This window comes from Aspergillus homomorphus (genome assembly GCF_003184865.1).
Source record: "Aspergillus homomorphus CBS 101889 unplaced genomic scaffold BO97scaffold_16, whole genome shotgun sequence".
Classification (NCBI taxonomy): domain Eukaryota; kingdom Fungi; phylum Ascomycota; class Eurotiomycetes; order Eurotiales; family Aspergillaceae; genus Aspergillus; species Aspergillus homomorphus.
The window spans coordinates 296,517-309,115 of record NW_020291902.1 but is presented as its reverse complement, the minus strand read 5'-3'; the positions used below and the strand labels follow the sequence as shown (position 1 = coordinate 309,115).

At 54.6% G+C, this 12,599-nt stretch overlaps 6 protein-coding genes across 6 annotated transcripts; 2 read left to right on the top strand and 4 right to left on the bottom strand.

Moving 5' to 3' along the window:
• Nucleotides 1-54: 54 nt before the first annotated feature.
• On the top strand, nt 55-2,332 carry BO97DRAFT_477711 (WD40 repeat domain-containing protein; the record flags this gene model as incomplete). Its single annotated transcript, XM_025700576.1, has 3 exons — nt 55-944; nt 975-2,055; nt 2,110-2,332. Exons 1-3 carry the CDS (start codon nt 437-439, stop codon nt 2,330-2,332), a joined length of 1,812 nt encoding a protein of 603 aa, XP_025551866.1. The 5' UTR covers nt 55-436.
• A 288-nt stretch (nt 2,333-2,620) lies between these two features.
• BO97DRAFT_477710 (uncharacterized protein) lies at nt 2,621-4,059 on the bottom strand. The gene is made up of 2 exons (XM_025700575.1): nt 2,879-4,059; nt 2,621-2,687 (listed from the first exon to the last, which is right to left on the bottom strand). Exons 1-2 carry the CDS (start codon nt 3,889-3,891, stop codon nt 2,684-2,686), a joined length of 1,017 nt encoding a protein of 338 aa, XP_025551865.1. The 5' UTR covers nt 3,892-4,059; the 3' UTR covers nt 2,621-2,683.
• Nucleotides 4,060-4,250: 191 nt separating this feature from the next.
• Nucleotides 4,251-5,552, top strand: BO97DRAFT_470176 (PRP38 family protein). Its single transcript, XM_025699922.1, has one exon. It carries the CDS (start codon nt 4,337-4,339, stop codon nt 5,108-5,110), a length of 774 nt encoding a protein of 257 aa, XP_025551864.1. The 5' UTR covers nt 4,251-4,336; the 3' UTR covers nt 5,111-5,552.
• A 57-nt stretch (nt 5,553-5,609) lies between these two features.
• Nucleotides 5,610-7,242, bottom strand: BO97DRAFT_434252 (heme-dependent oxidative N-demethylase family protein; the record flags this gene model as incomplete). The annotated part of the gene is made up of 3 exons (XM_025697665.1): nt 5,610-6,090; nt 6,177-6,642; nt 6,714-7,242. The coding sequence occupies 3 exons, from the start codon at nt 7,240-7,242 to the stop codon at nt 5,610-5,612; spliced, it is 1,476 nt and encodes a 491-aa protein (XP_025551863.1).
• A 1,195-nt stretch (nt 7,243-8,437) lies between these two features.
• BO97DRAFT_52987 (uncharacterized protein) lies at nt 8,438-8,974 on the bottom strand. The gene has a single exon (XM_025700887.1). It carries the CDS (start codon nt 8,820-8,822, stop codon nt 8,547-8,549), a length of 276 nt encoding a protein of 91 aa, XP_025551862.1. The 5' UTR covers nt 8,823-8,974; the 3' UTR covers nt 8,438-8,546.
• A 1,603-nt stretch (nt 8,975-10,577) lies between these two features.
• On the bottom strand, nt 10,578-11,881 carry BO97DRAFT_414059 (WSC domain-containing protein; the record flags this gene model as incomplete). The annotated part of the gene is made up of 4 exons (XM_025696329.1): nt 10,578-10,595; nt 10,659-11,207; nt 11,437-11,708; nt 11,758-11,881. 4 exons carry the CDS (start codon nt 11,879-11,881, stop codon nt 10,578-10,580), a joined length of 963 nt encoding a protein of 320 aa, XP_025551861.1.
• Between the last annotated feature and the right edge of the window lie 718 nt (nt 11,882-12,599).

Sequence of the window (12,599 nt, the reverse complement as noted above, 5' to 3'; positions counted from 1 at the left end):
CATGAGTCTATTCGCAGTGGTGCCAATGGAGGTGCTGATACACGTCAACCCATGATCCCGGGAATGCGCTTACTGAATTCATTATATATCCGCAAAAAGCACAGAGATAGATTAGAAGTATGCGCGCATGGCATGCGACTTCAATAACCGCGATTCATTGAGCTCTTATTGAGGTCTCCCCACAAAGGGTCCCAGCAAGCCCCGACCGTGCATAATACCTTTTCCTACGAAGATCACACACTGCTACCGGTCACCACTCTACCGCATCATAAAGCTATAAGCTCCATCCTCCGGCCGCGATATGGCCTCCCTCGCAGACGATGATGACGATCGCGATCTCGCGGGTAACGCCCTCATGGCCCTCCTCCGACGAACAGCAACCAGCTAACACAGTTCACGACCGATAGGTTCCCAAGACGGCAGCTCGGACAACGAGATGGAAGACGCCCTTCGCGACGCAGACGACGGGGTCAACGACAACGAACCGGACCCCGACGCGGACGACGCCGACCAAGATGCGGAAAGCCAGTCCAGCCATGTGTCGGACAGCGCCGGGGGAGCAACTCAACCGAACCAGGACGTGGAAATGACCTCACCGGGGGCTGCGAATATCGCTTCTCCATTATCTGCATATCATCCGCCGGTCCGAGCAGAGTGTCTGACGGCCACTACATTCGATATCGTCCCCACGACGGCGGCGCCTCACAGTACCTCGATCAATGCGGTAACGGCCACGGCCGACATGAGATGGGTGTTCAGCGGCGGCTCGGACGGCTATGTGCGCAAATTCAACTGGGTGGACTCGATCAACAGCAAGCTGATGCTCACGGTAGCGCAGCGGCACCCGTTCGTGGACAGCGTGGTCAAGGCCGGCGTGCTGATGACCTACTGGGAGAACATGGACGGGAATACGATATCGCCGGTATATTCACTGGCTAGCCATAGTGAGGGACTCTGGCTATTATCTGGTTTAGAGTCGGGTAGCATCCGACTGCAGTCCGTCCGCCACGACGAAGGCAAGGAGATCGCTCTCCTGCAACAACATACATCGGCCGTCTCGGTCCTGACACTGACCTCGGATGAGAAATCCCTGCTTTCCGGAAGCTGGGACAAGCGCCTCTTCGACTGGGATCTGAACACCGGGCAGACGCGCCGTGCCTTCGGGTCGACTGCTGGACAGATCTCGGCAATCGAGATGCGCCCGGAGTCCAGCCTACCTGTCCCGAAAGACGCCATCGAGCCCCCGCAAACCAACGGCACCTACTCGTCCAATTACCAAGCCGCAGGAGATGAAGACAGCTTTCGGTTCATGGACACCTCCAACGACCAAGGCGAGAACGGCGCTGGCCCAGACCCGCAGGCGGGCTCGCCAGCGGACTCGCTCTTTGGCGGCGCCGACTCTCTGTTCGGCGACGGCGACGGACCCAGCGGCGAAGACGCAGGCGCATCCGGCAACGCATTCGGCATCGACGAGGATGACGAGTTCGGCAAAGCACTCACCAACGGAGTGCTTCCAGACGCCGACGCCCCCGGCGAGCCGGAGACGAGTCACAACGGCGCCGCAGAAGCCGCACCTGCGCCCGCGCCCGCGCCCGCGCCCACAGACCCAATCGCCATGGACCAAGGGCCCGACACGGCCGCAGCAGCACAGCCCAACGGGGCTCCTCCACCACAGGTCAACGGCCTGCCACACGCGGAGGAGCTGGAGCCCGCCACACAGAACACGGTCTTCGGCGAACCGGCACAACCGGCACAGACGTCCAGCACAGACAATACGTTCCTGGGCGCGTCGATCGACGGCACGATCCGGATCTGGGATCGCCGACAGCCCGACCCTGTGGCGCGGATCATCCCGCGCAGCGCGCCTCCGTGGTGTATGAACGCCTGCTGGTCGCCGGACGGCAACTACATCTACGTCGGGCGTCGGAACAATACGGTGGAGGAGTACAGCCTGCACAAGGGCCTGCGGGACCCGGAGCGGACGTTCAGGTTCCCGCAGGGCAGTGGGCCGGTGACGGCGCTGCGGGCGATGCCGAACGGGCGGCACATTGTCTGGTGAGTCTTTCGTCTGAGGGTGTGGGTGGCTACTTTACTAACTGACCCATGCAGTGCGTCGCATGACATTCTCCGGCTGTACGATCTCAAGCACGAACAGGTGACGCGCCACTCGACGGTGCCGTTCCTGATCATCCCCGGCCATCGTACCGGCACCGTCTCGCAGCTCTACATCGACCAGGCCTGTCGCTTCATGGTCTCGACCAGCGGCAACCGCGGCTGGGAGGGCAATACCACCGAGGTGCTGCTGGGCTATGAGATCGGCGTGCCTCGCTAAACCTGTTAAATATAAATCATAGCTGTCTCCAATCCTAATACCACAATAAAACTTCCCAGTTCAACTCAACCCTACACCCAGAATATAATATATATAATAATAACAACGTCCCAAGGAAGAACCCCCGGGCCCCCCTTTTCTTTCAGCTTCCCAGTCTACCTCAGTCCTAAACAGAGTAATATAAAGCGTCCCGGGGGGGAACCCCCGGAACACCCTTTTCCTTTAAGCTTCCTGGCTACCTCAATCTTAAAACTGTAATAAAGTATTCCGGGGGAGAACCCCCGGACCCCCCTTCCTTTCAACTTCCCAGCGACACTCAATCTAAACACCCAAAACAAGATAAACCCATACCTATCTACACAACACCATATATACAACCCATAAATCATACCTCATCATGATCATAACCCAGTAACGCCACGAATACCCAAGGATCAATCCAACAAAACCCCAGGACAAACAGCCTGCACCCCCGCCCTCCAGGCCCCATACCACGGATTCCCCTGCCACCGCACCGCCCCGTCCTCCATCTCAAACGCCACATACCCAGCCCCCTCCCCTTGCCCCTCCAAACCCACCTCTCGCTCTAGATCCGAATCCGAAGAAGGAACTCGACTCACTAGCCCCCCAAACCCCTCCAACTCCGAATTCAAAACATGCCCCCGAGCCTCAACCATCGGGACCCCATTCCCCACATTATTAACAGTAACAAGATAAGCAGTCGAAGGCAACCGTTCCTCGCGCTCGGGACGCAGCGGCACAGGCACCCACGCAGGGTTACTAACCGAGTCAAGCCGCGCCGCCTCAAACCGCCCAGGGAGCGGGCGGCCAAGCAGCACGGAATCCAGCTTCGCGGTGTCGAGAACCAGCCCCGGGGAGGGCAGGTACAGGACGCTGTCGTAGGGCACGAACTGGATCTGGCCCAGGCGGAGCAGCTTGGTGTCTGTGAGGCGCGCGCCGGCCGCGGCGGTGGTGTCGATGGGGAGGAGCCAGATGCCGTATTGGAGGCTTGCGTGGCGGAGGAGGGTGAGGGCTTGGGTTATTTGTTCTGCTTCGGATGGGGATTGGGAAGTGGTGGTGGGCGGGATGCTGTCCCATTCGCGCGGGTACATGAAGAGGCGGTCTTGGATTTTGGTGTGGTTTGTTGCCAGGTGTTGGAAAAAGAGGATCGCGGAGCAGATGGTTGTTGGGTTTGGGGAGGAGAGGAGTTGGAGGTAGGCGTAGTTGCCTTGTGGTGGGGAGGAGGGGGGGATGGGGTCCGTTGCTGGTTGGTCTTGTTCTTGTTCTTGGTCTTGTGTTCTCTCTTCTTGTGGAGGGAGTATCGGTTGTTGGTTTGGGATTTGGGGTTCGGTATTGGCGAAGATCTCTGGATTGTTGTTCTTCACGTTGTCGCGGTATAGAGGACCAGATGGCCGGTCCGGCGCGCGGATGGCGTGTTGGATGTTGCGCACGGATTGTTGTTGCAGGACATAACCAGACAAAAACAATGCAAAGGTAAAGACGCAGATAACCCCGGACGAGATGATCACCGAAACGGTCGACGAGGTCAAGAGCACCATTGCGCTATCAACCACATGGGATATGCTTGAGAATGCGGGGGAGGAATGTTGCTTTCGGTGCGTGTACTGCACACAGAGTTAATGGTTAAAGTATGGTCTCAACCTTCCAGACACAGCCTTCTCTAGTACTGCTGCTGCTGCTGCTGATGATCATCTCCTCAATAATCGAACGGCCATTAACCTGTTACTCCAACTACATCATAATATAAACATTGGATCCAATTGGGGTGTTTCAGCAGAAGAGACGATTGGTTGTCCGCGCGACAATCGATAAGCAGCTCCGAAGCTTGGCAAAGAAACCGCCCGTCGCCGCCAAGCAATCCAGAACTGAACCGGAACATCCTCAGCTTTCCTTCTCTTCCTCACTCGCGCCTCCAACTCTCTCCTCCCTTTTACCTCTCCCCACCGCCCTCCTTCTCTACAACACCCAGAAACAATACAAAGAATGACCCACCGCGCCGACGCAAGCACCTTCCTCGACAACAGAGGCTACACCGGCCCGCTCGTCCGAGGCGTAAACCCAGCCACACTCTTCGAGAAAGCCGTCCGCGACCGAATCACAGACTCCTACTACTGGAAAGAGCAATGCTTCGGCCTGAACGCTGCGACGCTCTGCGACCGCGCCGTCGAGCTAACCTGCATCGGCGGCGTGTACGGGGTAGCCGAGAAGCCGACGCCGTTCCTGTGTCTGGCCTTCAAGCTGCTGCAGCTCAACCCGTCCCGCGACATAATCCTCGAGTACCTCAACTATACGGATCCGGGAAGCGATGAGGACGAGCACGGAAGCAATGACGAGGCGGGGGGGACAACAGCAACAGCAACGCCGGCGGTGGTTAAGACGCAGGGGGATTTTAAGTACCTGCGCGCGTTGGCGGCGTTCTACGTGCGGCTGACCTTCCCTGCTGCCGACGTCTATAAGACGCTTGAGCCGCTGTTGCTGGATTATCGGAAGTTGAAGCGCAGGGTGCGCGACTCGTTTACTTTGACGTATATGGATCAGTTTGTTGATGAGTTGTTGACCAAGGACCGCGTGTGCGGGACCAGTTTGTGGAAGTTGCCTGCGCGGCAGCAGTTGGAGGATTTGGAGTTGTTGGATGAGAGGGTTAGTCCTTTGCAGGCGGAGTTGGATGAGATGGATCGCAGTGATGTGGAGGAGGGAGAGGAAGAGGGAGAGGAGAGGGAAGTCGGTGGTGAGAGGAATGGGGCGGAGGATGATTGAAGCTGCTCTTGAGTCTGTTGCGATCGACAATTGGGCCTGGTGATCCCTTTGTTAAACGCACACGATACTTCTTTACCCTTCGCCGCCGGCGGTTTTGGCCGGTCGGTGGATGGAAGCGGTCTGAGGCCAGCTTTACGCATCAGAGTGATGCTCCACCTACCAACAATAGGCCAGCCCTGCGACAGTGTAAGCACCAGTTCATGGCGGGAGCTCTGCAGCAAGACTTCCGGCTCGATCGCTGGGAGCGATGAGCGTTGAGCGCATTGCATTGCACCGCTCGGTACACAGTCTCTACGCTCAGAGCACACTCCTACGGAAAAACACCTGCAATAGCATTCGGTCAATCCGCTGCTTCAGGACCGCAGAGGATCGCTCCTCTGAGCCCTCATTGAAAGGACGGCCAGATATCGCATCTTAGTCACATCTTTTCTCTTGAATATAGAAAATACAACCACATCCATGACAGAGCCACCAGCTTGACCACCAAATAGCAAACACTCTAAAACCCCTGCTGACGATGCCACTTATCCTCCCAACCCCTAAACCACGGGCTATCTTCCAACGTAGCCACCTCCCAATCCTTAGGAACAGCACCGCTCTCTACCTGCTCTTTGGCCCACCTCTCCAAGTTCGGAACGACCACATGCTCCACATGCCACGTCCCCTTGTACTCCATCAGATTCTTCTTCCCCTCCTTTAAAACAGTCGCCGCGAGCGCGGGCACCCCGGGCTCATCGCGGAACTCAGTGACCGGCGTGAACAGCGCCTTGAAGTTGAACACCACGGCCGCTGACAGCGGAAGCCGCCGAAGCGTCTGCCAGTCGACGCGGAGATTGCAGTCCTCCAACTTCAAACCCGGATCCTGAGACAGCCGCAGGACCTCGTGCGGATTGCCCTTGGGCATGTACAGTGGTTGGCCCACCTCCAGACCCCAGGAGCCTCGTTGGATGGGCTTATCGGCGGGCATCTTGGTGAAGAACCTATCCAGATGCCACTATCAGCCGTCCGTAACCCGGAAACCACCATCAAGGCCAAGATCGGGAAACAGAAAAGAAAAGCAACATACCGATCCATGGAAAACTGCATCTTCTCCTTATAATCCGGGATCGTCTCGTGGATCTCATGCAGCTGCATCCCGATCTTCGTGCCCACGTTCCACCCAAGCGAGGAGCAGACGACGCCGGCGCGCAGGAAATAGAACCCCGTGGCTTCGTCGCGCAGCATGATCCCAAAGTCTTCCGGGATATTGTCGATCAGGATCTCGAGCGGGTGTTTGCTGGTGACGTCCTGTTGGGTCCTGAGGATACGGTTGTGGAAGATCCGCTGGCCTTCCAGCGAGAAGTACTGCGGATAGCGCGCGCAGACGAACTGCAGCACCATCTCCATCAGCTCCTTGCAGGCCAGCTCGGAGCCTGGCAGGTAGCCCAGCACTCCGCTGCCGTGCTTCGCGTACAGGGCCCGGCGCTGCGCCACGCGGTCGCGGTAGGTGTTTTCGAGCTCGATCCACCAGTCCGTTTCCATCTTGGTGAGGGCTGTTTGCAGACGAAAAGATTAGCTGGGGTTGGTAGGGGCTTGTGGATAGGGTGCGGATGAGGTATCGTACACATTGTTTGGTGGTACGCCCATCGGAAGGGCCGGTAGGGCCGGGGCAGTGCCTTGTCGATGTCGAACTCCGGGTATGGTTGGGGCAAGGGCACGCCGCTGAGCGTCGCGTAGTCTGGGAAATCACCCAGCGCTTTGAGCTCTGCGACTGAAAACCCCGTGGGAGTGTATCTTCTGGCTGGACTGGTTCTGTAGTCGGCCGTCATAGGTAGCATGTGCTGCTTGACTTCGTCTTCGTCGCTCTCTTCGTACGGAACGGAGAGCTTGAGCGAGGCCAGCGCCTGGCGGCGTTGCGGCGGAAGAGCATCGACGTAGCTAGCTGGCGAGGAAAGCCCAGTCGAAAGAGCCTGCTTTTCATTCGATGCTGGTGATGGTTGGCGTGCGCCACGGTCCGATCTTGTGTAGCTGCGCAACCGACTGGCCAGAGAGCTGCTGCCTTGCCGCTTGCCCACCACCAGATATACCCCCGAGAGTGCGACCATGACAAGAGCGACTAGCCACACGTTGCCCTGGGTAAGCGGTGCATCCATTGCCGTCTCTCAATTCATCGATGGGCAAGTTCAACAAATGTAAGTTGACCGTTACTGCAGGTCGTGTCGCGAAGACTGTTATGAACATTGTACCCCGGACACATCAGGGGCGCGACTGCGGCACATTTAAGGGACAGGAGGGAAAGATCTATCGGGAGTAGCCAAAGATCGCAGCCAACTCCATATGCCATGGCGGATGGGGCATGTATGTATGCAATGAGCGACTCGTTTCGATCTACCGTTTCCGGTTGCTGAGGCTCGGGTGGTGGTAACTCGCATGCAAGACCTTTTTACTCTGTTGGGTGCGTGAACGCAGATGAGATGATAAGGGGGGCAAGCAACACACGCAAGACATGCTGGGCCGGTGCATTTGCAAGAGTGGTGTTGACCAGCAGGGGTGGGAGTTTCCTGGATCTGCATGCCGGTCGAGGGCATATCATTGGCGAGTTAGAGGCATGATGGGAACGCCCTGACGCAGGGAACGAAGAGACAGATGATTTGCTGGATAGGCTCTATCAGTATCTCCCTTGGCAGATTGCTGTACAGTACACTGATAGGTCAGTGGCCGCTGCGCTTATCAGCTTCTTCGAAAGACGTAGCTTCTTGCACAGCAGCTCGCATCGCGATTGTACTTTTGTCTATCGCAAATAGGCTAGGTGCTGGTGTGTAACCCCAGCTTGTTGTCATTCACGTCAAAACTTTGGTCGGGGAATCACTGCGAGCATCAAGTGTACCGGTACGTTGTCAATCAGATAGCACCGTATCTAAAGAGAATCGTTATCTTCAATGCAGAGGACCGACGAATTATCAAACCAACCTACCGCAAATCACAGGAGACAGCATCGACTTCTATGATAGGATTGGTAGATGACATGAGGTCTCTGGATCGGGTGGACTGAAGGGGAAAATAGAGTCGCATGCACCTCCGCATTTCCTGGAACGGCAAAGCTATCCCGACCACCGAGAAGTCATGTGCCACCACGAGTGTTTAGCATAGTATATCAGATTCGACTGGTGGGTAGTCTCAAATATATACTGGCTCATGCTCATAAAGATATTGATGTTGAGATGCTGCAAGCCTCTATCTGCTTTCTTGCCATGCTATGTCAGAACGCTGGTAGATAACACTTGCGTAGAAGTAGATGTTCCTCCACCAGAGGCAGTATACACTGGCAGGACAACCCACTCCTCTTTGCCCATCTTCACACATAACATACAGTGGTAACAGTCGAGCGCACTACAATATAACCGCCAGCAAGACACACCCTATCTACCCAGATCCAGCATGTCTAGGTACATATCCCCTAGCTCTGAGTAACAGTACCCTCATCCACTGTACACAATGAGAACCAGCGCAAAGCGTTCAAACACATGATCCTTAGTCCATCTCTAAAGCACATTACAGCCCTCACAGTAAATCCTAGCAAGAACTCCAGCTCACCACAAGCCCAGAACCAGGAATACAAGCTCCAAGCCCGAGAACACCCCAACCCACCAGAAACGAGACCAAGCTGATAGAGCACAGGAAGCATAGTCCTAATCCACGCCACAGCAAACCATAAAAAGCTACCACAGACCATCTCCTCATCCCCCTCAAACTAAAGAAAGGTACTTTACTATCTGCCATAGTAACGAAACACCAAAAACGAACCCCATACCAGCAAGCCGCACCACAAGCCCATTAAACGGCACGCTGATCAAAATCTCCCAGCTCCGGTACCCCGGTACAGAAAAGACCTTTTCCGAATATGCTTAACATAGATATCCAAACACAGTACCTGCATACTTGGGATTGTCCACTTCCGGAGAAAAATGTGTTAAAAAAAGAAAAAGATTACATCATAGTCCACCTGTACTCATACATGTACATGTTTAACACTCGATCTAGGTGGCGAGGAAGAAAATAAGATGCAGGTACCCGCTTCCCGACATCAAATACAATTTACCATATTCCCAAGAGAAAAAAAAATGGATGGATGGATGTTCAAGTGTCAGAGCTGGCTTCCATGTGGTGGGGTGGAGGTGGATGGTGTGGAATAAAACTTTGGTTCCTGGCGATGGAGAAAAGAGCCGGCCAGTGAGTGGCGAAGGGGCAGAAAGTCTGTTTGAATTGTTTGTGTGTGCCCACTGCCCACCAGGTTCAATTGTCGTCATTCTCGATGATGAAAATGATGATGTTCGTTCTACGGATGGGTCCGCACGGAATCTTGGACTGGGTCAGGCCAGGGGAATTGAACAAGCAAGCAGCAAGTCAGTCTTCTTGGTTTCTGTTTCAAGTAATCCATAGACAGGTCTCTATCATCTGGAAACGACAACGTATAAAGCCCAGCGCATACAAGAATGATATAAAGTGGCAGGATTATTACAGGTTCGTCAGGCCAGAGCACAGCTTCCACTGGCCAATCAACAAGCTTCCTAACACAATGCAATTTTAATGCACGAATCGAAGTTTTGCATGAGAAACGCTCCAGGTAACTTGGACACAAGACAGGAAACAGTAATAAGAAGTGGACCACTAAAGAAAAAAAAAAGGAAGTGAATGCAAAGCGAATCAAACAGAACTCTGCTAATCTATTAGAGTATGTACTTCAGCCTGTGCTTGTGACACAGGTCCTGTGCGTCGATATACACGAACTGTCGACCATTGAGATGGAGAAGGTGGAGAGTAGTATTTCAAGGGGGGAGGAGGGATAGGTAGGGGGTTGTCGACGTCAAGCGGACGATGGATGATCCTGTAATGCACTGCAACACTGGAGCGACCGTCAGTTCTTTCCCCCCAGGCCAATCGATCATGACGGTGGAATTTTGTGTTGTGTTTCGTCAATGGGGATTTTGTCCGATCTCGCTTCCCTTTCCCCCTTTATCCACCCGGAGTGCATTGCGTCATCGATCGAGGAATGAATCCATGACGTGTAGATAAAATCGAGACGAGGGAGGGGGTTAATTGGTTGGCTGGGTTCGGTTGTTGTTTTGGTAAAGTACGAGTAAACAGTTAAACAGTACTCCGTACAGTAACTTGGAACCTTGAAGTTGGCTGGGAAAGCGGGGTTTGGTCGGCGGAAAAGGGGAGAAATAGCGAGGGGGCCTGGTGGTTAACCGGTGGTTGGTGGGTGGTGTTGTGGTGGGTCGGGTCGGGTCGGGTCGCTCACTCGAGCTCATCATCGTCTCCCAGGGCAGTCGAATAAAAAGTGTGATGTGAAGTCGAGGATTATGTGACAAATGGGTATCATAACACCGCTGTTTTCGCCGGAACACGCAAATCGAGAAGCAGACATAGGAGAGAGTTCAAATGCAAAAAGCAAGGAGACGGACTGGATTCCGTGGTCGGTCGACACTTAGTCCGGGTTCGTAAGCTGGCGTGTATCGTTAGCAAGAGAACATTATAGCATTCACATGAACCAGTCAATTGAACTAACCCGTAGAACAGGGCGAGAATAGTCCTCGTTGTCTTGAAGCGACGCATCGCTGTCGCGACGGCCATTGGCAAAGAGAACGGTATCGGTCTTCATGCGGTTGTCCGTAAACGTCGGCAAACGGTGAGCGGCGGTCGACGACCCGGCCGATAGAGTATGACTATGGTTATCGGAAAACATGCCCTTCATGAAACTCATCTGTGAGCCTTTGCTTTGTCTTCCGTCCAGTAGGATGTTCTGTACACTTGGATCAGGGCTGCTCGCACGCTGCTTGCGTTTCGCAAAGAAAAGAACGAATATCAGAGCAAGAATTGCAAGGGCTCCGCCAATGGATCCCACAACAATACCAGCAATGGTTCCGGGACTCATGCTCGAGCTGTTTTTACTGGACGTGGAAGCAGTACTCGTACTGGACGGCGTCGCTGTCGGCTGTGATGCTCCAATAAAAATTGTCTTAACCGTACCACCCGCATTCGTCTCGGTCGACACCGTCTGGCCAGTGGTTGTAGTGGCAGCTGATGTTGTTGTAGAAGACGAGTGCGTCGACGAGGTCTGAAAGAAGTCAGTAGTCTGTGCGATCGTGTTGGTTTAAGACAGGCAATATGTCTCCGCGGCGGGACTCGTAAAGGATGCGCCGGTACCGTCTCAGTCGAGATTTTGCCGCACAAACCGAGAAGATGCATAGTGTTCAATGAAATCAATCCCAGGCATCACACGACATCGGCAATGCGCATCCTTCGCAAGTCTGGAAACAAGGATCTGCGGCACAAGGTTCACTAACCGAAGTGGATGTGGTTGAGCTCGAAGATACAGTTGCTGTGCCCTGTGGCTGATTGCCGACGACCTCGACATAGGCATACAGTCCTTTGGGAGTACTTCCACAGCTATCATCTGGGTAGCCAGGACAGTTTTGGCTGCATTTGGTGTCGGCCACGTTGGTTTTGGAGTTCGGAGCGATGTTCGAGCACCAGCAGTCGTAGCCCTGCAGAATTCCGAACGCATAGGAACTGCAATGGGCCTGGCAAAGACCGTTGGACTGGAATGTACTCTCATCTATACACGGTTAGAACCGTGCCAAAAGACGCCATGCGCGAAAACATACTTGCGGCCTGGGAAGATCCAGTGTTCACAGACGAACAGTAGGTGATGGAAGAGGAAACCGACACTGGCCAGGCGAGCAAGACGATCACCCCGAGCAGGGACGGGAGCACGAATTGAGTCCGCATGGCAGGCAACGATTTCGCCCGCAGCCTTTCTGCTGGGGGCTTGGCTTCTGAATGCAGGCGAAATTTATCGATGCGAAGTCGTGTTTTGCGGCCACCGGTACAAACGAGCGGACTGGGTGACTTTTGAGGTTGAGGCTGACAAACGGCAAGCCCTCCAATTCGAGTTGACTGGTTCGTTCGGTACGAATCAGGCTGCGACCACAATGGCTTCAAATCACCCGGTCGGTCGGTCGGTTCGCAGAAATGTTCGGAATTCCCCAAAGTCGGAAATGTTATGCGCAAGGCCCGTGCCGAAATCGGTGACGACCTAGAGCTTCCACAACTGCTTGGTCGGGTCGGTGTCCCGCAAAAGGTCCTTCTGGACCTGGTTAAACGCAAAAATAGCTAATGTCGATCAGCCACCAATTCCAGAGGCCACATTTAGCACCAATACATACCAGGAATTGGTGAATCGACAAATCCTTGTCGAATGGGTAAACGAGAGGCAGAGATGAATTCGAGCGATGAAGGGGCGTTCTTACGAGCGAAGGAACGCGGGACTCAGCATCGGGGGGAGAGGAGGGGGAAAGTCGAGAAATGAGGATCAAGGCGACACCGGGATGATTAGCAGGTAATCGGCATCGTCACCTCCGAACAGGGGACGGGGAGTGAATGGCTTGCTAGGCAAGGAACAGAGCGATCGTATGGAGCCGGAAAGACAGCGCAGATAAGGCAGCGA